At 48.9% G+C, this 26,002-nt stretch overlaps 2 protein-coding genes across 3 annotated transcripts in view; one reads left to right on the top strand and one right to left on the bottom strand.

Moving 5' to 3' along the window:
• The window catches only part of JAM3 (junctional adhesion molecule 3), an 82,769-nt gene extending 64,680 nt beyond the window's left edge, over positions 1 to 18,089 (top strand). The window contains exons 2-9 of the mRNA XM_025464863.3: positions 6,556 to 6,621; positions 7,147 to 7,260; positions 11,437 to 11,589; positions 12,075 to 12,277; positions 13,180 to 13,279; positions 14,910 to 15,039; positions 15,134 to 15,188; positions 15,492 to 18,089. Coding sequence (XP_025320648.1) covers positions 6,556 to 6,621; positions 7,147 to 7,260; positions 11,437 to 11,589; positions 12,075 to 12,277; positions 13,180 to 13,279; positions 14,910 to 15,039; positions 15,134 to 15,188; positions 15,492 to 15,527 — 857 coding nt within the window. The 3' untranslated portion in view covers positions 15,528 to 18,089. The remainder of the gene's footprint in view (positions 1 to 6,555; positions 6,622 to 7,146; positions 7,261 to 11,436; positions 11,590 to 12,074; positions 12,278 to 13,179; positions 13,280 to 14,909; positions 15,040 to 15,133; positions 15,189 to 15,491) is intronic.
• A 773-nt stretch (positions 18,090 to 18,862) lies between these two features.
• The window catches only part of NCAPD3 (non-SMC condensin II complex subunit D3), a 60,224-nt gene continuing 53,084 nt past the window's right edge, over positions 18,863 to 26,002 (bottom strand). The window contains exons 29-35 of one of the 2 annotated variants that reach the window (XM_025464861.3): positions 25,671 to 25,808; positions 24,789 to 24,958; positions 24,508 to 24,647; positions 23,584 to 23,661; positions 19,701 to 19,772; positions 19,559 to 19,619; positions 18,863 to 19,463 (exon numbers count right to left, since the gene is read on the bottom strand). In XM_025464861.3, the coding sequence (XP_025320646.1) occupies positions 19,358 to 19,463; positions 19,559 to 19,619; positions 19,701 to 19,772; positions 23,584 to 23,661; positions 24,508 to 24,647; positions 24,789 to 24,958; positions 25,671 to 25,808 (765 nt within the window). In that variant the 3' untranslated portion in view covers positions 18,863 to 19,357. Of the gene's footprint in view, positions 19,464 to 19,558; positions 19,620 to 19,700; positions 19,795 to 23,583; positions 23,662 to 24,507; positions 24,648 to 24,788; positions 24,959 to 25,670; positions 25,809 to 26,002 lie in introns of those variants that run through there. The other variant, XR_003143340.3, reaches the window with a different exon arrangement.

The raw sequence follows: 26,002 nt of genomic DNA, 5'->3' as shown, positions 1-26,002 counted from the left end.
GGGGAAGAATAGTCTTTTCAAAAAATAGTGCTGGGAAAACTAAATATGCACATTCTAAATAATGAATTTGGGCCCTTACCTTACATGAAAATAAAATAGATGAAAGGCTATTAAATATAAGATCTAAAACTAAAATTCTTTGAAGAAAACATTGGGGAAAATCTTCATGACATTGGATTTGGCATGCCGTGGATAGGACACCAAAAGCACAGGCAGCAGAAGAAAAAATATATTGGACTCCATCAAAATTAAAAACTTTTGTGAACTGGGGCACCTGCGTGGCTCAGCGGTTGAGTGTCTGCCCTTATCTCTGGGCGTGACCCCGGGTCCTGGGATCGAGTCCCACGTCGGGCTCCCTGCATGGAGCCTGCTTCTCCTTCTGCCTGTGTCTCTGCCTCTGTGTGTCTCTCATGAATAAATAATATCTTAAAAACTTCTGTGAATCAAAGGACACTATAAAAGAGTAAAACAGAATGGGAGAAAATATTTGCAAAACATATATATATATATATATATATAATAAAGGATTGAGATCCAGAATAAAGAACCCCTACAACTCAACAATGAAAAAACAACCTACTTAAAAAAAAAAAGGCAAAGGATTTAAATAAACATTTCTCCAAAGAGGATCTACAAATGACCAATAAGAACATGAGTAGATGGGCAACATCTTCCAGTTTAGGAAAATGCAAATCAAAATAACAGTGAGATACTACTTCACACTCATCAGGATGGCTATTATTAAAAGTAAAAAACAAAACCTGGAAAATTAGAAATTTTGGTGATGATGTGGAGAAGAAGTTAGAACCCTCATGGGCATTGCTGATGGGGTCATAAAATGGTGTAGCGCAGCAGTAAAGTTTAGCAGTTCCTCAGTCACACATAGAATTACCATATGGTCCAGGAATTAAACTCTTAAATACGTACACAAAAGAGTTGAAAGCCAGGACTCTGATGCCTGTACTCCGTGGTTCATAGCAGCATTATTCACAGTAGCCAAAAGGTAGAAACACCCCATCTGTTGATGAATGATGGACGGGTAAACAAGAGGCGGTAAATACGCGCTAGGATTCCGCTTGCATGCGGCACCTAGAATAGGCGAATTCATAGAGCCAGCACCTGGGGTTTGCAGGAAATGGGGAGTCTCTTTAATTGGTATACAGTTTATGTTAGGATGATGAACAACTTGTGGAAATGGATAGTGGCAGTTGTTGCACAACATCTGGAATATCCTTAATGCCACCAAATTATATGGAAGTGGTTAAAGTGGTGAATTTTGTGTTATGTATATTTTACCAGAATAAAATAAAAAAATAGTAATGATAAGAATGTGGAAAAACTGGACCACTCCTGTATATTATACGTAGAAAAGAAAGGGTATAAGGGGAGGAGCACCCTGTCTTCACATTCAGCTTCGATGTCTTGTTGAGATGAAAATACCACATTCAGTAAAGAGAAAATCTTTATGTCACCCTGACTCTCATTTTCTCAACCTACTAACCTTCAGTTGGGTCGGGAGAGCAGACACTCCCCACTGCTGAGGTATTCAGAACAGCTCCACAGTGGCAACAACCCAGCTATCTTAACGAGTGAGTGGTTAAACTGGTACGTCCATGCCTAGCACTACTATGCAGCAATGGGAAGAAATGAACTGTCCTCACACCTCAGTTGGGTGAATCCAAAGGGCATTATGCTGAATGAAAGTCAATCTCAAAAGGTCACCTATGGTGTATTTCCATTTATATGTATTATTTATATGTCTCTAAGTGACAAACTTGTGGAGATAGATCAGTGGTTGGTAGGGGTAACAGATGGTGAGGGGGTAGATGTGACTGTAAGGGGTCATGTGAGGAGATCTTCGTGATGATGGAACAGCTAGGTGCCTTTTTTAAAATAGTTCTGTGTATTAATTGTGGTAATTACAGGAATCTTCCCATGCAATAAAACGACATAGAACCATACACGTCTTTTCTACACGTCAGTTTTCCAGTTTTGATAATTGTGCTATAATTCTGTACGATAGAACCAATGGAGGAAATTGGGTGAAAGATTTACTGAAAAATTTTAAAAAGATTTTGAGAGAAAGATGGGGCAGAGCAGAGGGAGAGGGACAAGCAGACTCCACAGTGAGCACAAGCCCAACATGGGGCTTGATCCCAGGACCCTGAGATCATGACATGAGCCAACATCAAGAGCTGGATGCTTAACAGACTGAGCCATGAGGGCACCCCAGATTTTCTGAATTTTAATGACCACATACTGAAACCATAATATGCTTTGGACGTACCACAACTGTCCTAGAGGGGAGTCTTAAATTTGGTTAGGAGGTTTTGAATAGAAACAGACAACTGCACATATCTTAGATCCCTTCCAAGTCCAAGATGTAATAATATATTCTTAAGCAGGATGAAGAAAAGAGTGACCACACTATAGCTCTGTGAGAAAACTGAATTCAATTAAGTGATTTTTTGGAAAGCTCAAGGAAATCAGTACAGAACTCAAAAAATGTACCTTGATTTATTCAGGAAACACTTTCCAGGTACCTACTAAAAGCCATTCAGTGTTAGAGTTGAAGAGGTAAAGATGAGTAAACCGAATAATACTTGTTTTTTTATACTAGAATGTAAGCTCCATGAGAACATGAATTTTTACTTGTTTTATTCATGTATCATCTGTAATGTTTAGGCCGGTATCAGGTATATAACAGATGCTACGTAAAAATTGATGAATGAATGGCTTCTCCTAAAAAGCTTAGTCTGATAACCAAGATCGATACGAAATAGGGACAAGAGCATGTGAAAGATGCTATCATAGATCCGCCCCCCCTTTTCTCCTTCCTAAAACCCCTTTGTTCTGTATTAAGTAGTGTAATCTCTTTGTGAGTTTTGGTAGCACGGGGGTTGTGTGTGCACAATTAAACTTTAGCAGCCACCACTTCGGGGCTGGCTTCCGGCCCCCATTTCCCAACTGGTTACATTGGGATGGTACTCCAGCTGAGCTGCTTCTGGTGATGCCTCTAAGAGTTAGGCTTGTGCTAGTCCTCATAGCGCTTTCTTTTATGCAAGGTGCTGGACAACATGGGGCTAATAGTGCCTGCCCCCACTCCCCATCCCCCTCCCACAGTTGAAAATCCGATAACTTTTGACTCCCCCAAAACTTAACCTGCTGTTGACTGGAAGCCTCACCTCTGACAAATAGTTGATAGCCTCATATTTTTAAAAATTTATTTATTAATGAGAGATAGAGAGAGAGAGAGAGGGGCAGAGACACAGGCAGAGGGAGAAGCAGGCTCCATGCAGGGAGCCCGATGTGGGACTTGATCCGGGGTCTCCAGGATCACTCCCTGGGCCGAAGGCAGGCGCTAAACCGCTGAGCCATCCGGGCTGCCCGACAACCTTGTATTCTATATTGCTACCTATACTATATGCTGTATTCTTATAAAGTAAGCTGGAGGAAAGAAAATGTTAAAATAAGAGAGTATATTTACAGCACTGTATGGGTATTTATTTTAAAACATCCTCCAGGAGGGGCCAGGACAGGGGCGGGGGGGTTGTTGGCGGCGGGCCTGGCCCCAGGGTGGTGCTACTCCATGGCCTGGTGGTCTCTGACGCAGCCTGGGGGTGGAGGACAGCTGACCCACCTGCCACATAGTGCTGGCTGTAACCATCAGCAGCTTTGGGGGCAGGTCAGCGCTGGGCCAGGAGGGACCCAGGGCAGCCTGGAGCCCGGCCCACAGGGGACCCTCTGGATGTGTTCTTCTGCTACAGGTCTTCCTCTACCCACAAGCCCTGGGTGCTCAACTGGACCACCCTGTTGGCACATGAGCAACCTGCAGCCCTGTCTGGTTCTAGGGCTCCCAGGGCTGCGGCCCCCATGGGCTTCCCCTCCCTGGGTTCTCAGAGGGCAGCAAGTGTGACTTCTGCACCACTGGCCATTGATTATGCTGTGGGGGGGGGGGGTGGGCAGCTAGAAGTGAATACCCTGTGGCCTTTGCCATCAGCCTTAATCCACCTGTAAGTGGACCTGTGCAGCTCAAACCGTGCTGTTCAAGGGTCATCTGTATTTTAAAATGGGATCTGGGCTAGTGGCAGTAGGTAAATGAGGCGGCGGCAAAAATTTGTAAGTTTAAGACTTGTTTAATAATAATAATAATACAGTTATTTAAGAATAGAAGGAGGACTCTGAGGGAGGACTCTCAGCATGGGACCCCGTCTGACCTGGGTCCTGCTGTGGGGAGTCCTCACCTGGGCTAGAGCTCCACTTGCTTGAGTGGTCCTCTGTTGTTCAATCTCATTGGGACGTCCTGTCTCCCAGGATGGGCGCAGGCAGCTGCCTGTGCAACTTACCCAGGGAGTTGGGTCGGAGGGGGTCTGGCCAAGCCTTCGTTGAGGCGTATAGAGCCTTCGCCTCTTTGCTGCAGAGTAGAGGGATTGAAGGGGGATTATTTCCATTGTCTGGAGCTGTGTCGCCTTATCTTCTTTGAGGTTATAGGAAGCACACTGGCTTAGTTCACACCAGAGGTTTGTTGTAAAGAATGTGTGTCAGTTGGCCTTCATGAAAATTCAACAGTGTCACAGACACTAGAGTGACTTCAGCCTTCACCTCTTTGTCCTCCAGTGCACTCGTTACCAACTCTAGTGTTCCCACCATTTTTGATAAGTGAGCTCATCTGCCCTTCCTCTCTGTTTCTGTGGTGACAGAACTCTCCAGTGCATTCTTAATTTCTCTTAACATCATGTCTATTAAAGAAAAGGGTCAGATAGCGTTCTCTGGTTGTTTATTATCCAGTTGCGTGAAGCTCTTGTGAGTTACCTCAAAGGCGCCTTCAGTGGACTCTGGGTTGGAAGCTGGTTCCTGGTCATGGGCCTTGGGAACCAGAGTTTCATGGTCTCATCATTGAAATTCCAGTGATCACACTGAAAGAGCGGTCTGTGGTCATTTCCTTAGAACCTGTGTGGCCTTGGTGGATCTTCAAAGCATCGGTTATTACTCCTTACCGGTGGGTCCCTGGGAGCTTTCAGATTGAAGAAGTTGAAGGTGCTGCACATACATGGGATGTGTTTCTGATTCTCAAAAGGAGTGGCCCACAGTTAATCAAAACAAAATAAAATGATCTTTCCTTGTCCTGGTTCTACAACCTTTTGTAGAAGTCAGTGTTATAAAAATGAGTAGCAACTCAGGTGTATGTATTATACTTGTGATTTTTCCTCCCTTTTAGTAGATTTCTATGGCTTTTGCTATAATTAATGAGGTCTTACTAAATAAGAAAGAAAGGATCAAAATGTATACTTGGAAGGTACACATGTAACCAAACCGAATAAGATTTAAAAAGGAGAAGGAACAGTTAGTTGTGACCCGCACCCCACCTAATACACAAGGAGGTGGAGCACGCGTCTCCTCCTGTTGCTGTAGCTGGGATAGTGAGCTGAGATCCAGAGACCCTCACGAGGGTTGTGTAGGAAGCCTTTGGGGAATGCGTATTTTCCCAGAGGCCAGGTAGCTGAAGCATGACATTTTGGGGGGGAGGGGGGTCGGTGTACCTACTTGATCTTCTGCAAAAAAAAAAAAAAAAAAAAGGTAAGATACTTGAGACCACGATAAACTGGTTTTAATGTTTGTTGAAAGACATGGGGAGTCAGATGCTAATTTTAAGAGGGATTGCCATGAGATTAGCATATCCTGATTTCATCAATACCTGTTTCAACTTAGCTTCATGAAAATTGTTATTTTTCTCATTTTACCAAAAACTAGTGAAAACTTAAAAATTTTTTTTTAAATTTATTTTAGAGGGAGAGTGTGAATGAGGTGGGGAGGAGCAGAGAGAGGGACACAAGCTGACTCCCCATTGAGTGGGGAGCCCCACAGGGAACTCAATTCCAGGACTCCCAGATCATGACCTGAGCTGAAATCAAGAGTTGAGCGCTTAACCACCTGAGCCACGCGGGTGCCCCTAGTGAAAGCTTCCTGATGGGTGGGCCTCACTGGGTCACATGGTTACGGGGCAGCAGAGATGCAGGAGGCAGGAATGACAAGAAGGCTCTCGTGGGTCTGGATGAAAGATGTTGACAGGATTTTTTTTTTTTAATTTTTATTTATTCATGATAGTCACAGACACAGAGAGAGAGAGGGGCAGAGACAGGCAGAGGGAGAAGCAGGCTCCATGCACCGGGAGCCCGACGTGGGATTCGATCCCGGGTCTCCAGGATCACGCCCTGGGCCAAAGGCAGGCGCCAAACCGCTGCGCCACCCAGGGATCCCTGTTGACAGGACTAATAACGACTGAGCAAGAAGGAAATTCTTAGAGGAAGAGTCTTTAAAGCTCCAGGGCAGTTATGTTCTGGAACTACATTCTCAGAACGCTTCTGGTTGGTTCATCCTGGTGAGGTCAGGTCAACAGAGAGCAGTCAGCTTGCTGTATCTAAGAGACCTGGCTTTGTTATAAAACACCAATCTCTGTGGTTCGTGGCTGTCGTCTACGTAGAAGGGGGGGGGGGAGGGTTCTCTGCTGTTTTCGAATTGCCTTGTCTCTGATGTGACCTTATTCTTTCCCTTCAGGTTGCTTGACCGGGGCCGTGAATCTCAAGTCCAGCAACCGGACCCCAGTGGTCCAGGAGTTTGAAAGTGAGTGCAGGGGAGCCTCCCAGGGGAATAGGCACCACCTAACGGGCACCGGCAGCCTCGCAGCCAACTCCGCCCGCGCCTGCCGCCCTACAGGGCCACACAGATGTTCGGGGGTGGCTGGCTCCTCGGCCTTGCGCGCGGTGTGCCATGTGCCGTGTGTGGCGCAGCGTGCCTCCGCGGGCCGGCAGGGAAGTGTGCTGGTTCTGCACCCGCCAGTACCCAGCGCCTGCCTGGCTTTGTAGGCACAGAGCAGCTTGCTTACACACAAGCGTGTGTGAGGGGCAAGCATGTGCTCTGATTAGTAAAAGTCCTCGCTTAATTGTCTTTGTTATTTTTCTGGCTAAAATTCATTTTTTCTTAAAGTCACTTGGAGCCTGGAGGTGGATTTTTTTTTTTTTTTAGGAGATGGATTTTTTGACCCACATGCAAGACTACCTAAAATGAGCCATAGCTGCAGGGTCCAGGTACACAAGTGATCATAAAATTGTTTCACAGTCTCTGAGAGTTCTTTTTTTTTCTCATTAGGTGTGGAACTATCCTGTATCATTACGGATTCACAGACGACTGACCCCAGGATTGAATGGAAGAAAATTCAAGATGACCAAACCACATATGTGTTTTTTGACAACAGAATTCAGGGTATGATCCTCTAATCCACCCCTTTGTCCACAAGGGCCAGGCATACACCTGTAGCTCAAGATGGTCCTCCGAGTGGTGCTGCATCTGTAGCCAGGATTGTTGTTTGGTCTGGTTCAGTTTGTTTCACTTCTGGAAAAGTCCAACATGGGCAAGTAATGAGTAGTACCCTGCCCCTCCCTGCCCCTGTCGTCCAGCTTCAACAGGCATCACCTCTTTAGCTGTGGTTTGAATCTGTCTGTAGCCCACCCTGTTGAGGTATCACGGTGAACATTTTCCTAGGCCATCCTCTTACCGTGTGCTCCATGACATTTGTGATACCAGCTGCATGAGTCAATCCAAAGGATCATGAGGAACAGCATGGAGACAGGTGTTTGCTGAGCACTTACTGTGTGCCAAGCTTCCCACATTGAGAAAGCATTTGCTAGAACAGAGGTCATCATAGAGTGTCTCTGATCCCATGAAGTAGGGCAGGGCAGGTGGTGGGAAAGGCTTCCCGGGAGTGACATCTCGGCTGAGCTAGGAAGCCGGTTAACCAGGCCAGATGCTGAGGGGTGGGGTGGAGGAAGGTCGTGGGCCAGAAAGAAGGCTGTGTGTAGGGATGTGGAAGCAACAGGCAGCTGGGCTTAGGGAAACTGCACGCTCTCCATGACAGCTGGGACTAAAGAGGGGAGACGGGAGGACTCCACACGCCGGGCGGGTATGCCAGGGCAGGCAAGAAGCACTGAATGCCCGGCAAGAATGGACCGGATCTTGAGGGTCCACAAGATTTTTTTAGAGGGAAGGGAGACGATTTCATTTACACTTTAGAAAGACTGACGTGGCTACTTTGTGGAGGACACTGGGGATGGGGAAAACCCAGGAGTTCAGCAGGAGTGCGAATTCAGAATTTTTTTGCAGAAGCCCAGAAGGGAGTTGCTGATGGCAGGAGGTGAGGTCGAGGCAGCATCGAGAGAGATGGGGAGGGGTTGCTAGGAGCAGGTGTGGCACGGAGGGAGAGGGAGAAGCTATCGATGGCGGGCAGCGGGACCTGGCCTTCCCTCTGCCAGGACACCGGGGCCCCACAGCTCCTAGGGTGGCCTTGGAGTCCGCAGAGAGGGTGATACCTGGAGCTTCAGAGGAGAGGGCAGAAGTAGTGGAAACAGCCTGATCCTGCAGTCTTACTGCCCAGCATCATCAGAAGTTACAGGCTCTTAAAATCATTTTTCAGGGGGCCCCTGGGGGGCTCAGTGGGTTAAGCGTCTGCCTTCGGCTCAGGTCATGATCCCAGGGTCCTGGGACTGAGCCCCACGTCGGGCTCCCTGCTCGGTGGGCGTCTGCTTCTCCCTCTGCTCCTCCTCCTGCTCGAGCTCTCTCACATGTACGTCTTCTCACTCTCTCACTCAAAAAAAAAAAAGCCTCTTTTGAAAATCATGTGTTTTCCTCACCAGTATCTCGTCCACCTCTTAATTTTGGAGAGATGGAAATGTTTTTCTCAGGCAACAAGTCCATATTCTGTGACAACTGAGGCTGCTGCTGATAAAGCCTGTGGTCATCCGAGAAAACTAGGTGGGAATCTTCTTAAAGAACTTCCTGAAAAAAAAAAAAAAAAAAGAACTTCCTGTTTCTGGGAATCCAATACCTTACTCTTAGCCGGAAGGATGGGGAAGGTGTTTACACACAAAATATGAAGGCTGCAGGAAAATTCGAATCTTGCTGGACCTCTTCTCTTGCCTCAAGTCACAACTGTGCCAAAAGCGTCCTGATAGATTTTTGTAAACTTTCTCATTGAAGCAGGAGTCACATGCAGTATTACATTAGGTTCAGGCACACCCCGCAGAGATGACACAGATCCGCACGTCACTTGTTGCTCACTGTGAGATGTGGAGTCACCATACAGCATTATTACAGTATCATTGACTTTATTTCCTCTATTGTACTTTTTATCTGTGACTTATTTTGTAGTTGCATGTTTGTTTCTCTTAATTCCTCTTCACCTATTTCACCCTTCTGCCCACGCTGTCCCCTCTGGCATCCACCAGTTTGTTCTCTGTATTTATTAATCTCTTTTTGTTATGTTTTGTATTTTAGATTGCACATAAAAGGGAAATCCCATGACACTTGCTTTCTTTGTCTGATCTCATTCACTGAGCATATACTCTCTAGGCCCATCTATGTTGTCACAGATGGCAAGATCTCATTCTTTTTTTATGATTGTGTAATATTGTCAATAACACATATATGTATTTCCTCACCTACCATATCTTTGATAGATTCTTATTTACTGTTACCTGGTAGAAATTCTAATCCTCCCCTAATGGCTACTGGATAACAAACCTTCGTATTAGAAAATGCCTTTGGAAATGTTTATCTTTCATCTTAAGCATTTTTGTTTTTATTATATTATGGTAATAATCCTTCTTGTTCTTGCCACCAGTCAGCAGGTTCAGTAATAATAATTTTCTATTTTGTGTGTCATTTTTTTTTCCTACCTCCTTCCCTTGTCATTTTTTAGGTTCTTCATGCTTCTTTGAGTTACCATCTTTTTATACTTTAAAAGTTTTAAGGGGCAGCCTGGGTGGCTCAGCCGTTAAGCGCTGCCTTTGGCCCCGGGTGTGATCCTGGGGTCCCGTAATCAAGTCCCACGTTGGGCTCCCTGCAGGAGCCTGCTTCTCTCTCTCTCTGTGTGTCTCTCATGAATAAATAAATAAAATATTAAAATTTATTTTTTTAAATGAGATGTAATTCATATACCATAAAGTTCATATTTTTAAGTGTATACTTCAGTAGCTGTTAGTATAGTCAACAGAGATGTGCAACCATCACTGCTTTCAAATTACAAAACATTTCCATCAACCCCAAAAGAAACTGCTAGTCTTTAGCAGTTACTCCGCTTCCCCTTTATGTCCACCTCCTGGCAACCACCGATCTACTTGGTCTCTCTGGATTTGCCTATTCTGGACACCTCATAGATGGAATCATGCAATGGGTGGTCCTTTGTGACTGACTTCTTTAACTTAGCATGTTATTTTCAAGGTTCATCCACTGTACAGCATGTGTCAGTACTTCATTCCTTTTTATATGGATGAAGAATATTTCATTGTAGGTATTTCATTCACTTTTTTTTAAAGATTTTATTTATTCATGAGAGAGAGAGAGAGAGGCAGAGGGAGAAGCAGGCTCCATGCAGAGAGCCTGATGTGGGACTTGATCCTGGGACCCCGGGGTCACGACCTGAGCCAAAGGCAGATGCTCAAACCCTGAGTCACCCAGGCATTGTTTTATTTTCTTTGGAGAAATGTCTACTCAATCTTTGTCATTTTTAAATAGGTTATTTGTCTATTTATTGTTGAGTTGCAAATTCTTTATATATTCTGGATACTAGTCCTTTGTCGGGTCCATGATCTGCAGATACTTTCTCCCATTTAGTGGATTGTCTTTTCAAACTTGCATGTCCTTTGAAGCATGAGACTTTAAAAATTTTTTATGAAAGTCCACTGAAGGCCAACACACCTTTTTTTTAAAAGTTTGTGATTTTGGTGCCATTTCTAAGAAATCATTGCCTCATCCAAGGTCATGATGATTTATGTCTGTTTTTAACTAAGAGTCATACTGTTAACTTTTTTTAAAGATTCCATTTATTTATTTGAGAGAGAGCATGTAAGAGAAAGCATGAGCAGAGGGGAGGGCCAGAGTGACAGGGAGAAGCAAACTCCATGCTGAGCAGGGACCCTGGAACACGACCTGAGTGGAAGGCAGATGCTTAACTGACTGAGCCACCCAGGCGTCCCCAGATGTTAGCTCTTGTAGGAAGGTCTTTGTTGTATGTGGTGTGAAGTAGGAGTCCAGCCTCATTCTTTTGCATGTGGAGATCCAGTTATCCCAGCACCATTTATGAATATTGGTTGTTTTTTAATGTAGCTTGATTTTTTTTCTCTTTTAATGGGAAATCCTGGCTGGGAATGCTGAGAAGAAAATGAGGTCCCTGCTTTAACAACAGAGACCCATGTAACGAGTCCTCTTACACGCCAGGCACAGCGCCCTCAGCTCCCCTCTCTTGGACAGGAGCGGACCCAGAAGCTGGTGTGCCGTCTACTCATTGAGGCGTTAAGAAGCAGCGCTAGCCCCGGAAGCCGCCTTCTTCAGATGGCAAAGATGTTTTTAAACACTGTTTTTGTGTCTGTATCCTCTTTTCTGTAGGAGATTTGGCAGGTCGTGCAGAACTATTGGGGAAGACCTCCCTCAGGATCTGGAACGTGACCCGGACAGATTCAGCCCTTTATCGCTGTGAGGTGGTTGCTCGAAACGACCGCAAAGAAATTGATGAGATTGTCATTGAGTTAACTGTACAAGGTAGGAACTCACATGAAGTTAACACACTCCCCCTCTCAGGCCTCATGAGTCTGTTCATAAAAAAGATTGGAAGGGGAAATATAAATAAGAATTAAAATAAAAGATCAGCTCTTACTCGTTCCCTCTAGAGCTACATCCCTCGGGGCATCACGGGACTTAGGCAATGGGCGGTTGTGGGCGCTGAAACCGCCTGAGCTGGGGTGCAAGGTGAGAAGGTAAGGGGAGCTCCAGCTACTCCCCTCACCAGTTGTAGAAGGCACTCCTCAGGGGGGTGGAGGCGTCAGAAACGTGCTGTGGGGTTATCTGTGGGGGGGTGAGCTGGGGGCAGATGCGGAGGCAGATCTGAGCCTGTGGTTGTGACATGGGGATGGCAGTGGGGCATCGCCTGGCTGGCTCTCCTGGTTTTGGAACAGATTAATTGTGGGCTTTGAGAAGAATCCTTCTACGTCACTGACTTGAAACCCCAACCCGTATTCCTCCCACAGTGAAGCCAGTATCTCCTGTGTGCAGAGTCCCGAAGGCTGTCCCTGTGGGCAAGACGGCCACGCTGCACTGCCAGGAGAGTGAGGGCTACCCCCGGCCCCACTACAGCTGGTACCGCAATGATGTGCCGCTGCCCACAGATTCCAGAGCCAATCCCAGATTTCGAAACTCCTCTTTTCTTTTAAACTCTGAAACAGGCACTCTGGTAAGATCTCTTCTCAGAGGTGAGGCTAGAAACATCTTTGTTGGGGAAGGGGTACCTCGTGTGGAAAGAGCACTGATTAAGAGACACAATGAGCTTTGTAAGACAGGAGCCAAAACCCCATACTGTTGGAGAGTCTGGGAAAAATGAACCTCTCTTCCTCTTTATAAGCAAATAAGCGCTCAGGGAATAAATAGAGGAAAGGAAACTTGTAGAATAAAGGGGATTGTGGAGGTGTATGAAATCAATGTAATGGGTTGGTGACGTCAGGGTCCTGATGTGAATAACCACCTAGAGAAATCAAGAGACCGGGCAGTTGGGTTCCATCTGAAGAAGTCCTTATGTTTTAGAGATGCCTGCTGGAGAATTTATGGGGAAAACATGTCTAGAATGGTCTTCAAAGTAACCCAGTGGAGGGAAGCCAGTGAGGGGAGAGGTGAAGTAAGATGGGTCGTGTGTGGAGGACAGGCTGCCCCCTCCGCAGCCTCTCCCTGGGCTCCACTGCAGCCAGGCCTCCCGATCCGTGGTGTATCTAACCGCACTCGTGGCGAGCTGGTTTGGATGGCATCCTCTGTACTGGTATCGCCCAGGCGTTGCTGAGGGATAATCCTCTACCAGAGCCCCTTTCCCTGAAGCAAGGCAAAACTCAGCCTGCATCCTGGATGTTGCCAGGCCTCGAGATCTCCAAACCCTGAGCAGATCTCACTCTTCAGGAGCTCCTGGGCGAGACTTTGGGAAAGGAATCGGGGGAGAGCCGGGACGGTGACTAGGAAGCTGAACAGGAACCCAGACAACTGAGCAGACCTCTTGCTCCGTTCTGGACTTAGCCCGTTGGTCAGGCTCTTCCCTTCAGCCCAGGGGGTCCACCCCGTTGCTTGGACTCATGACTGTCATTTCCGAAACAGGTTTTCAGTGCTGTTCACAAGGAGGACTCTGGGCAGTATTACTGCATCGCTTCCAATGACGCAGGCTCGGCCAGATGTGAGGAGCAGCAGATGGAAGTCTGTGAGTTACTTCGTGAAGATATTTCATCTGCAGACTGTCAAGTGGATAGAACGTTTTTAATTTAATATTAGACCATCAGTTTAGACAAGTGGTCAGCTTTCTTCTGGAGATGACTGGAGTCCCCAAAACCCACTCGGGTACATTGAAAGGACAGATGAGAAAAGTCTGAGTAACAGCTAAATGACTAATAAGTGGGTACTTGCAATATGTTTATCTCCTCAAAATAGACTTTCTGGAGTCTTCTGATGTTGGGAACATAGTTACTCATATCACTTTTAACTGAATTTAATAAACTCCATTTTGGGGTGCCTGAGTGACTCAGTTAACGGTTTGACTCCGGCCTTGATCTCAGGGGAGTGTGAGCCCCATGTTGGGCTCACGCAGCATGTGGCACCTGCTTAAATAAACTCCAATTTTTTGATAATTGATAGACTTATCAAGACATAACCTATATAAGGTCTCCAGAAATTTATTTAGTTGACCGTCATTTTGTGGTCAGCTGACACCCAGTTACCCTGTTCTGTGAGGACACCGTCTCTGGAGTCCTGGTTCTACAGGGGAGGTTGGAAGGCAGGATGGGGCGGATGGGGCATGTCACCATCATCACCACCTGGGGCACCCCTTCCTCCTTCCTGTGCATAACTGACCCCAGAGCAGTGTTTTCCAAGCTTGCCAGATTGTGAGAAGTGTTGGATTGCAAGGCACCACCCCAGGCGCTGGACTCTGTCCCCAGGGGCGGTCTGGGAACTTCTGCGTGTTAAACTGTTTCCAGGGGATTCTTGACATCTGTCAGATGCAGGAAACTGCTCCAGGGCAGGAGGAAGACTCTTGGGCTTTGCTGCACACCCACCGAATCTCTAGTGAGAGTGCTTGGGGCCGGACAGTGTAAAGTCAGAGTTTCAGTGTTTAATTGCACACTCACATTCGAAACCACCGTAGTAAGAGAAGTTCGTTGCTTAGGCGGATATATTGCTGCCTGTTTTCCACCGCATTATCCTCTCATGAAGGCAACAGCCCCAGTGCCCCACACTGATGGGGACTGAGTACCTTTGCCAAGTATGTGGAAATGGGAGGAGGGCGTCAAGGGGTTTCCTCCACGGGGCGTGTAGATAGGAGGCCAGGCAGCTGGTAGTGAAAGGTCACGTTCCCACCTCAGATTTTTACTTTTCAGTCCTGTGCGAAACTAGTTCTTTTCCTCCAGATAACGCACAGCAGAGGGAATCCCTGGAAATTAGGGATTTTTTTTCTTGGGGATTCCTGGCTCCTAATGGTCTTCATAAAATGGAACCATTTCCTCCATTAATAATATTTTCAGGGATTAGCCGGAGGACCATAAGCCTTCTATATGTGGCTAAGCCCCTTTTAATACAGGATTAAGTGTAACAGCATTTGCACTGTGGTGGTCCCAGTACTTTTTACAAGTGAGGGCAGGGATCCAGGGTCCTGTATGTTCTGGGCTGGAAAGACTGAAGTGGTGTTACTATAGCCTGGGGGAGGGGGGGGGGCGGGGGCGCATGAGGGTGGAGCGGGGAGGAGGGAAGAGCAGGAAGGAGGGAGGCCTGGTGGGATCGGTGGCTGTGGTAAGACCGGATGGCATGTTCCTCCCCTCTCTCAACCCCTCTTCCCCCAGATGACCTGAACGTTGGCGGCATCGTTGGTGGGATCCTGGTGGTCCTTGCCGTCCTGGCCCTGATAACAGTGGGCATCTGCTGCGCATACAGACGGGGTTACTTTGTCAATAATAAACAGAATGGCGAAAGGTGAGCCTGTCCTCTGTGCTGGGTGACGAAGCCCAGTGTACACGGGCGTCCCGCGAAGTCATAGTCATTGAAGCCCTTTCTCCTCCTTTTTCAGTTACAAGAGTCCAGGGAAGCCAGATGGCGTGAACTATATCAGGACAGATGAGGAGGTAAGGAGAGGAATGAGGCAACAGAGCAGACGTCATTTAGGAAACCTAGAGATCGAGGTCTTTCCAGCAGAGCAGGTGATGGCTGTCCTTGGACAGTTTGTCCACACTTCTGGCGTTCGGTGCGCAGGTTCTCGTAGGTGTCCCTCTTGAAGAATGGTTTCATTTGATCTATTTTGCTCTAAGTTTTTTTTTTAGGGAAATGGCTCAGGCCCGACGTCCACGCTCCCTCTCCCCTCCCCCTCGGGGCCCTGGGCTGCCAGAGGGTGGGCGGCCGGCCGTGTCTAACCTGTGCTGCCATTGCAGGGCGACTTCAGACACAAGTCATCATTTGTCATCTGACTGTGACGGTGTGGCTGGGGGAGCACATGCAAATACCTCTACCAGAACCTCCTGGCAAGAGCGGCCTGGGAGCCAAGTGCACCCGGACAGAGCTAGACACTTGCGCAAAAGCTTTTTGTTTTGGCCAAAGTTGACCGCTACTCCTTTCTTACTTTTTTAACAAGCCACATGAATAAAAAAATTTTCCTCGAGATGGGCACGGTCATCACAAGGAAAAAACTGCATTTCCCTGAGGCTGACTCCCCGTCTGTTTCTGGCCTGGCTCTTACCTGCGTGTTCGGGTGATTGGGAAGCTCTCGCTCACAGGCTGGGCTGCGTACCGCAGGCCTGTGAAGCCAGTTTGCCACTCACCTCCATCAGCCAGGGGGAGTCCGTATGTGGGACGACAGCCACGGGGCGCCGGCGCAGCAGGGCTGGGAGCACCACCCCCCGCGACACCCTCCAACGGCAGTTTAACCCAGTGAATCCAGAACAGAGGCATTTGATGTGATGATCTTGTTTTACAGCGGCCCACGCGCAGCACTGCACTGATCCTTGAAGGTTTTGTTGATCAGTATTCTAGCGTCCATCTTGGAAAATCTCTCTGCATCAGGATGTTATAAAAGCAGCCCAACTGGGAAGGTAGATTGCTTGTTGGAAGAAGGGATCTTCTCACCTGTAGGAACCCTGTTTGTCCTGGGTGGGGCGAGGCAATGTTTCAGTATTTACAGAAAACCATCTTCGGTGAAATCTGAAATGGTACTGAAATAACGTTCTGCTTTTCTATGGGTGTTAATTTTATAAAATTTTACATTCTAAATTTTTGCTAAAGATGTATTTTGGTTATTGAAAAGGAAATTTCTATTTAAACTGTAAATATGTTGTCATACAGTGTTTAATAACCTATTTTTTTAAAAAATTTCAACGTAAGGTAGTAATTTCCAAGCTACTAGTGTTAAATTGGAAAACACCAGTAATTAAAAAGTATCTTAACCCCCCAAATCCTCTTGAGGCTTACTGGAACATTCCTTTTTCCCACATAAGCTTCGGCATTTTTCATAGGAGAACTTAGTCTATACACCAGACCAGTGTTACTTAGAAAACCTTTAAAACAATTCCAGTTGAATAATGTCAAGATCTGTTTGGATTTCTGTGAAAGAAACGGAAGGAGCTTCAGGTTGGCTTTGACCGGCCTCTTCTTAGAACACTCAAACTGCCCGTGCTCCGAGGGTGCCCAGAAGTGCTCGCATTGAGGAGCCGCGTCACCAGGCCCCCGACCCCCGAGCCCCACGCCTGCCGTCAGTGCTGGCTGCTAACTCTGAAGGCCGGCCGGCCTGTGCGCTGCACCCTTACTGGCCTGAGAGTGGCCGTGAGCGCGTCAGCTTTATGGTGTTGGCTAAGGCGGGCGCTCCAGCAAGGGCGGTGTCCTCCCTGTCTCCTCCCGGCGTCCTCGGGACAGAGCTGTGGTTGTGGATGGTTCATGAGACGAAGCAGCCACCGCTGTTTTCCTCTTACTCGTGTAGCTCAGAAGACCGTCCGGGGCCAAAGGCAGTGCTGAAAACCACAACCGTGTTTTTTAAGAGAATGAATTCCCCGGTTCTCTTTGCCACGAAGCAAGCACGGGAGGCACCGCAGGTTGCGTCTCACCTCACGATAAACCGTGCCGTGCTGGTGGTAAGGCCAGGCCCCGGAAGCGTCAGGCAGTGCAGCCAGAGCAGGCAGAGTGCCCGATGGCGAGGAAAGCGAAACGCCTCAATCAAAGGCCGTGTTCTGATTTTTAAAGTCCTTACCTCCCCAAGACACTGCTGCTCACTGGGGGGACTCAGCAGCCTCCCTCAGAAGCCTTTGCTCTTCAAGAGCAGATGTTCTTCGCCTCAGATACGTTGATGACGTGCAGCGGTCTGAAGCAGCAGCTTCTCCGCGCCTCAGGCTCCACTGTGTGCTTCAAGGATTGGTTTTATGTAGAAGGATGTCATCCTCTTGGGATTCAACTTCCAGTGTCTTTATTTTTTATACTTCAAGGTTTTTGTTTTGTTTTTAATTGAATACTTGAGACTGATGTTGACTTTTCTTCTTTTAAGTTCTGTGAATACTCTGCCACAGGGTGTTTGGCAGCAGTGGGCAACTCTTCATAACTGCTTAATGGAACTCCTGTCCTTTTGCAGTGGTGTCTCGACTGCTTACACTTGAGACTGTCCCTCTGTGTTCACCCCTCTTGGTAGGAAGGGATAGTGTCCCTGTTCTCTAGTTGTTGGGGAGCAACCCTGGCTGCCATCCCGGTAGGACAGCCTTACCGCCTCCCTTACGACCTAACCCCTCCTATCCTAGTGCTGTGGGAACAGGGTCTACGGAGAGAAGGGGGTACGGAGTCTGGGAAGTAGTTGCCTAAAAGTAGACAGAAAAGGAACGAACATTCGTGTGTTTCTAAGATGTGAATGTGACTGAAGACTCGAAGCCTCCACAAGGCTCTTGTGGCCTCTGGTGTGGCTGTGGCTGTACATAGACGTTGCAGACTTGTACTAACACACCTATAAGTTGGTATTTGTTAAACCTCATTTATAAAAGCTTTTAAAAAAAAATCAACTTTGCCTCTTTACTTCTCTTCCTTATGTGCTCCATGTTGGGTCTGCCTTTTTCCTAGCATTTTGTTAGGCAAGTGCGCCTAAAATGGCACCAGCCCAGGTGTGGAGAGAGACTGCCGTCAGTTACCTCCCACTTGTCTGGAGATACGGGTCTATGCTCAAGAGCAGCTCCATGACGCTCTGCCAACAGCAGGTCCACGCGCGTCACCGTTCACATACGGAGAACTACGGGATAGAGCAGTGCCAGTCCACCCTCAGATCCCACTGCCGTACTTCCGCTAGACATCCACGCAGTGACCCTGTACTTCGCTCTGTAGTACTGGGACTCAACGGGGAACTGACTGGACTTTTCCTGGCCACCCTTGGACAGAACACGCATGCACGTGTGTTCAGGTCGCCAAAGCCATCCCCCGTGGTGGGAGCAGGCTGTCCAGCACCAGCGCATGGCCCCTGAAGGTGGGCTGGCAGGAGCAGGCCTGCATTTCCCTGAGGAGGACGTGTGCTGCTGCTGGGGGCAGACGGCTCCTGTCCGGGGCCAGAGGTGGAGGGACAGATGAGCTGAATCTTAACAACAGTCATTTTGTTTTTCCCCCTAAAAGGAAAGTTGGGTTTAAAAACAAATTTTTTTTTTTTTTAAAGCAACAGACATATCTTTCTAACAGTTCGTGAGGCTGGGAGCGTTTTATCATTCTTAAACACTTAATGTAAATTAAAATGACTACCAGTAAAAGCCCTGTTCTAAAAATAGAAATAGTCTTTTGAGTACCAGAAGGGTGTATTTATGCTTAACCTTTATTATTCCATTTTAGAAAGCTGTACACTTTAAAAACTTCTGATTTATAAATAAGAATAAAAAATAATTACAATCAAAACCCCATCATCAGGTACAGGAAGCTAAATACTGGGGGGAATTCCGACCAAAGAGCAGAGGCCTGATGTATACGAAAGCAAGCCGATCTGCTACGTTCCTTAAAGACCCGACTATGGTTTGTCAGGATGAACCCGACTACCTTCAAATGCAGTAAAGTTAGGATATTAAATAACTAAGGCATTTCTCTATTATTTTACATTTTCTTTCTTTTTCCCACACGTTGCATGAACAGAAATGTAGAAGCTTGGCCAGCCACACAGGTGCACGCTTAGAGTTCTGGGGTCGTAAGAAGAACCTATTACCTCGCAGTCAACGCCTCCCTCTCCCTGGGGGTGAGGGAGACCACGCGTCCTCGGAACTCTTGCCTCCCGGATGCCCAGATGCCCCGGAACGCAGTCTCAGTTGGCGGTTTTCAGGGGGATCTTGCGGAGTGACCTCCTGCTGGGGGCTGGATTATCTTTATTTCTGGGGGACTTCACGTTCCACTGCTGAGGCTGGGGAGGCCTGGGGAAAGGAAAGGAAGGACACAATCCTTCTGGAACTAAAGATAAAACCCTGACAAAAACATTTACCTCAAAAGGAACTCTTGGTAAACTTACGGTTTATCAGGAAGCGATAAACATAAAATGTCATTTCCTTGACACTGGGCCTCAATTTTCTCTGAAAGGGAGTCAGACACAAATTCAGATTTCCCAGAACTCAAAAGGTGGCTAATTAGCATCTGACAGGAAGGGAACTTGCCTTTGACTGAGGGCGTCTGCGGCGTGCCTATGTAGCTGACTCCTGCTCCGAATGTCACGTCATTGATGGATCCTGGGCAAACACGGGGAAAACACTGTCAAAGAAAAGGAAAAGCCAGCAGGGGACAGGCCTGTAAGCAGTCCCCTGGGCAAGGCCAGTCACGGAGGGTCCAGTTTACTCAGTCACTTGCCCCGATCCCCACGCATCGGCAGATCCTGACCAGAGGTCCTCTCAGACCTCAACTTGACCTTTGTACGGGGCTCGAGGTTGGACCCTGCCCTCCTGGACCTCAATCCCCCGCGTGGCTGCCTGGCTCCCTTCTCCCAGGACCCTCGCTGGCTCTGGCCCCGTGGCTCTGCGTCTCTCCTGGCTCTCGGTACCTCCAGCAGGCTAGTGACCCCCTACTCCGCCCAGCTCCCACCTGTCCCGAGTCCTCACTTGCGCTCCTCCGCAAGTTCCTTCTGAATGTCTGTCCTGTCGCTGGGATGCCCAGCCCAGACCGTGAGGCACACGAGGGGCCGCTTCACACCTCGTTGGAACTGCGGATGTTCACCTTCGTCCTGGCTCCTCCTCCCGTTGCCCCTCCCCCTCTCGCCCTGCCTTAGCTCCGTGGCCGCCCCACCCTCACCCCAGGGCCTCCCCTTCTTCCGGTTCGCCCCCAGGAGGCCCGGAGCAGAGTGGAGGCAGAGACGGGAATCAGACTTGAACTCTGGCTTGGGGGCTTCCGAGCGGCGGGAATGACTCCAGAAACCTCATCTCCAAGATGGGTTCACGTGTGCCCGCCTCAGGGGACTTGTAGGGACTGACATTCTGTTTGGTTCTTAATGCAGCGCTCAGCACAGAGGGGCTGCGTAAAGGTTACAGCTGTGAGGACTTAGCAGCTGTGCTCCCTCCGTCACCGGAGCTTACAGATGCGGGAGGCGTAGGGTCCTGGCGGCTCAGGGTCCCTGGTGCCCCCTGCCCCCAGGAGGCCCCAGCCGCCTGCTTGAGCACAAGCTGCAGGCCACCGCCACAGGTCTGACTGTCGCTGCTCCTCCTGGCTCCTGCCCGTGCAGGCGCCTCCCTCACCGACGGCCATGCCTGTCCTGAGACCTGGGCAGTGACACGTCTCCCAGGACTGACTCCCTGTGTCCCATCCTTTCTGCAGGAGCTACCACCATGTCAGCGCAGAGTGCGGGCTCAGCAGCTGGCTGCCTGCTGCCCCGTCAGAGGGCCCGGGATGTACACTTCCGCCCCACCCCGTGGCCTTCGTAGCAGCACCTTTGTAGCAGTACCTACGCACTCTCTCTAGTCTGTTCTGATGCCCACCAGTGCAGTGCCGGCTGAGTGCCTGTGAACTACCTGCGCTGTGCTGAGGGAGACCCGTACCTGCCCCGCGCTGCCCCTCGAACCGCAGTGTGCTCACTCCGCTCCTGGGGGCCTCCCTGGGCTGCAGTCCTAGCTCCCCTTCCAAACGTGCATATTTTCTTTCCAGTTTGGAAGCCTGGGCACATCCAGGTAATTGGTCTCCAGCCTTGCAGAGGCAGCTATGCAGCGACTCTCAGGTCCCGCGTGCTCTGTGAACGCTTAGAACCGAGGGCAGGAGTGTTTCTGGTGCCCGAGTGACAGCACTAAGAGGGAGCAGCTGAACGCTGCACGGGTTCTCAGGGACGACGCAGCCCTGGGCATCACTCACTTCCATCAGCCAAACCTCTGTTCATAGCTGACTACCATTGGTGTGCCAGAGCCGTGGGCCTGGCTGGCAGTCTTCCTCCCGCCTCTGTGGAGCTCAGACCACTTCCTGATAGTCACCCCCCAACAGCCGTCCACACGTGTGTGCACAAACCAGACACAGCAGAACTGAGTGTTTCTACACGATCTGATCGTTCCCCCAGGAAGCCGAGCTACCGGGAGGCCCTTCTTCAGGCGTTCCTTCCTGGTTCACACTAAGGAAAGATGGCCACAGACTTTACATTCAAGAGCCTAGAGAAAGAAAAAGCACTCTGTCGACCCGGGGACACCGAGGGTCCTGTCTTCAGTACAAAGAGCTACCGCACACAAATCCAAGCAGTGTTACGCAGCACAGCAGGCTTCAGTGCTGAGGAACCCGGGCTGCTAGGAAACCAACCAAAGACTGGAATCAGGGTCTCCTGGGGATGAGCAAAGCTAAAATGAGATGCGTTCTCCCCATTTCTGCAGCATATGGCTCCTAACGCCAAAATAGAAGCACTTGGTTCCTCTGAACCAGGAACAAAGAACATACAGAAAATTTGTTTCCAAGAGGCTGAGTTTTTCACATATATAACATTACACCTGTTCAGTACACAGGAACTCCAAATTACTGCTTTTCATGACAAAAGCAGTCACGATTCAGCGTCACCTACAGAGGTGGGGTAGGAGTCCTGTTCATCCGTTAATCTCCCTTAAAAGAAGGACTTAAGGAAATTCCCTATAGCTCGGTAAATACTAACAGATCACAGCATCGCAGGTCACAGAACTACCCAACAAGTAACCAGAACACACTAGGTGCTCAATAAATTTGTTCTGACTGAACATACAACTAGACCAACAGCTTGCTTCTGGGTTGCACCTTTGCCAAAAAGAATATTTCATGTGCTCTCAGCCTGCAGCCGTGCAAGGGCAGCACTATGGGCACTAAGGCTGTGCCGTCAGGGGACCGGACCTCAGGCCCCAGCCCACCACTCGTCCCGACACTTAACTGGCCAACATCGGTTTCGCTCCTCCCGCGTGCCAGGCACTGTGGTAGGCCTGGGGGCTACGGTGAAGAGCAGAACAGCTTATACACTAACTGCAAGCAAGATGAAGTACAGCTGGCCCTGAACACTGTGGGGGGTGGAGGGGCCAGCCCCCACCAGTCAAAAATCTGCATGTAACTTCTAACTCCTCTCAAAGTTAACTACCAATAGCCAGCAGCTACCAACGGCAGCTGGCCAGGAGGAAGCTGGCCACCGCCCGCTCTGTAGGTTACATGTACCACATGCTGTTCCAACCATAAAGTGAGCCAGAGAACAGAAACGTTATTGACATGATCACAAGGAAGAGATTCGCAGTGCTGCACTGTAAACGATCTGCACACGCGTAGGCCAGTCCGCTGTATCTGGAGGTGTGGCGAGTACAGCTGAGGAGGTCGGAGTGCCAGGAGGGAGGCACCTCGTCTCACCTCAAGGGTCAGGGAGGGCTTCAGAGAGGGCGAAGCGGTGGCCACCAGGGAAGGGGAAGTTCTAGGTGAGGACGTGGCGTGTGAATGCCCCCCGTCAGCCAGGAGGGGGTATGGCCCCGAGAACCCCACCAGGGGCTGGCGTGCAGAGAAGGGGGAGGCACAGGGAGACAGGCCGGGCAGGGCTGTACTCCAGACTGTGCACAGTAAGAAGCTATAAAACAAGGTAATGGGGAAAAATCCTCTACACCTTGAACTCATCCTGACTTTGAAATAATAGGAAGTAACAGAAGATTAGAAAAACCACCCAGTGGGTGTGAGAAGCTCTGGAGCTGGCCTCCATGACACATGTGGTGCCTGCCAGTGTCGACAGGTGACAGCTGCGAAGCAGGGCTGCCCGAGGCAGGCAGGAGTGCACACGCGTTGGCTCTCGAATGGCAAGGAAGACGCTGCCCAGGGAAGCTGTGCTCAGTGTCACTGTCACACAGGAAGCCTCAAGGGTGGCTGTGTGTTTACCCAAGTTCCTGCAGGTAAAAGCACTCAGGAGAGCTCCTGACATTCAGCTAGTGCTCAGGCTGCACGAGACACCGTGTGGCAAGGCACCACCATGCTGTGGGCCACCAGGAGCGCCTTCCCCTAGTAGAGGACCCTCTTTCTACAGTAGGACCTCCACACACGACTGCGGGAGAGACTCGGCAGGAGCTGGCGTCTCCCAGGAGTACTTACTCTCAGGAGTGCTGATCGCTCGTTTAGTCACGTGCTCAACAGCTCCACTGGACTCCTGCTCCAGGCTGTAGGAAGTTGCTAGGATAAAACAGGGAAGTTTAGCTGTCCAAGAAAACCCTCAACACAATTAGCAAGACATGTGATGAAGTTAATATTCCAAATAAAGTGTCCTTATGAGATCACTCAGAAAGATACCAAAATATAAACACGAGAAACGATGTCCATTTTGACTAGAATTCAGAGAAAAGGAAATTAAAACCAGAACCAGTTTTGATCTATAAGGCTCAGCAAAGAAGATGGGAAATTATAAGACTAATGTTTCTAAGTGGGAAAACGGACACCGGTGTACCGCGGGCTCCCACCAGCATATAATGTACAGTGAATTACAAAGGGCAGCCTGACATTATCAAAGGCTTTAAAAATTTTCATGGCCTCTGTGTGCTGGGATTCAATCCCAAAGATTACTTCATTGTGACATTACTTCAAAAGACTGAAAAACACCTATGTTTCTGAGGATAGGGTAATAATACACAGGTCCCGGCGCTTTCACAAGATAGGACGCTATGAAGCCACAGGGAGAAAAGTTAGGAAAGAAAAGTTCATGGGACTATGTTTACTATTCTTGTCAGTATGTGTAGGGAAGTCGACCACAAACCAGAGATGCACAGTAAAATCACCATCGTGTAAGTAAGGCCAAACACACGCTCTTTTCTGAATCTCTTATTGTAAGTACACACTGTTTTGCCACCCAGAATCCCAAATCCCCAAAGTTGTTTGTTTTAAAGATAAGAAAACAAATCATTTGAAAAGGGGTGAGAGGGAGGCTTGTTCTGTGCTTTAATCTGTCTCCTCCCTGTGTCTGAGGTACAAAACCCAGCACTTCCATCAGCTCCCTGGGGCCACTGGGTGGGACTTGGGACTTACCACGATGGCACACTTTGTCCAGTCTCTCAGGGCTTAATGACAATGACAACACTCCTGTGCTCCGACTATGATGCCTGCTTTTGGACTCTACAGCTTTCTTGACAGAGTTCAGGATGGCGATGGTGCTCAGGGACATGGGCCTGCGGAGGAACACATGCCAGACATGCAGGGGGAGGGGGGCAGAAACGCTGGGGTGACCGCCCTCTCTGCCTCTCGGATGCGCCTGGAGGAGGCGTCCGTGAGAGCACCCAGCGGGAGACTGGTGAGGGGCAGCTCCATACCTGCCTTTGGGGATGAACCTCTTCAACAGCCCCGTCTCTGGGGCAGGAGACAGAGGCGGTGCTTGGCCGGCAATTGCCTTGGGTTCAGTGGAGGGCTGGCTCGCAACAGCAGGTACAGGGGAGCCTTCCTGGCCAGCAAGAGCTGGCCTTACTTCTAAACTTGGAGCAACCTGTCAGGGGAGAGAAATAAAGACCAATTACCTACTGACACTTTTTTTTTTCCGTTAATAGAACCTTTACATGCCCTGAGCAAGTCCATAAGTAATTTATTTTAAAAGCACGTCATCCCTGGGCAAGTAGAACTTTCTCTTCAGAAAGTTATCGCAGATGTTGTGGCATTAAAGAGAAAAAGGATTAAGTCAGTTTGCCTTCGTCATTTTTTAATGCGGCAGACGTGCATGGATTTCTCAGAAGTGAGCACACTGTGTCTGGAAGTGGGGAGCAGCTCACCTAGAAATACACCCCCAGTGACATTCTATCCCAAACAGGCACATGGGGAGCAGGGCCACAAACAGACGCCTTGCGGTCTGGTTAGCCATGATCACTGCAATCTCAGATTGTTAATAGCCCAACGACCAGCGTGCTCTATGGGCATTCACACCCCCCACCTATCATGACGACGACTTTGTAGACAGGTTCTCGTGGCCTGGCCAGGAGGGGAGGAGGGAAGCCTCCCTGGTCGAGCGATCCAAGTGGCACACGTGGCAAAGGAACACGCTGCGGTCCCCAAACATAACCCAAAAGGTCTCGCTCTGACCAACCCTGGCCCGTATGTGGGTTTCCAGAACCACTGGGAAAGCGGGCAGCAGAGGGCAGGCTGCGGAGGAGGATCACGCGCTACCTGCATGGCGTGCCCCGGGCCCTGTAGGCCGCCCCACTCACATCTGCTTGTCTCGCCAGCTCCTGCTCCTGGGCTAGCTGCTCGTTGTACTTCTTGATGTCGTACTCGAGTTCCGACGCTAGCTGCTTGTCTAACGCAAAGAAATCCTTGATTTCATCCCGGTAATCCTGCATCACCTCCTAAAACAGGCCCAGACAGGTCGTTTAGTGTTTTCTTGAATAAATACATAAGCTCTGTAACATAACCTGATGAATACTACAGGAATAATAAGACCTGTTTTGCGAGAGCAACACTATTCCTAGTACATCAGCCAATATAAGTAACACGATGCTATTTCCCTGGAAACGCCAACCGCACTTGTAGGGACCACACC

This window comes from Canis lupus, chromosome 5 (genome assembly GCF_003254725.2).
Source record: "Canis lupus dingo isolate Sandy chromosome 5, ASM325472v2, whole genome shotgun sequence".
Classification (NCBI taxonomy): Eukaryota; Metazoa; Chordata; class Mammalia; order Carnivora; family Canidae; genus Canis; species Canis lupus.
Note: the sequence above shows the minus strand (reverse complement) of the source record. Positions and strands in the feature narration are given on the sequence as shown.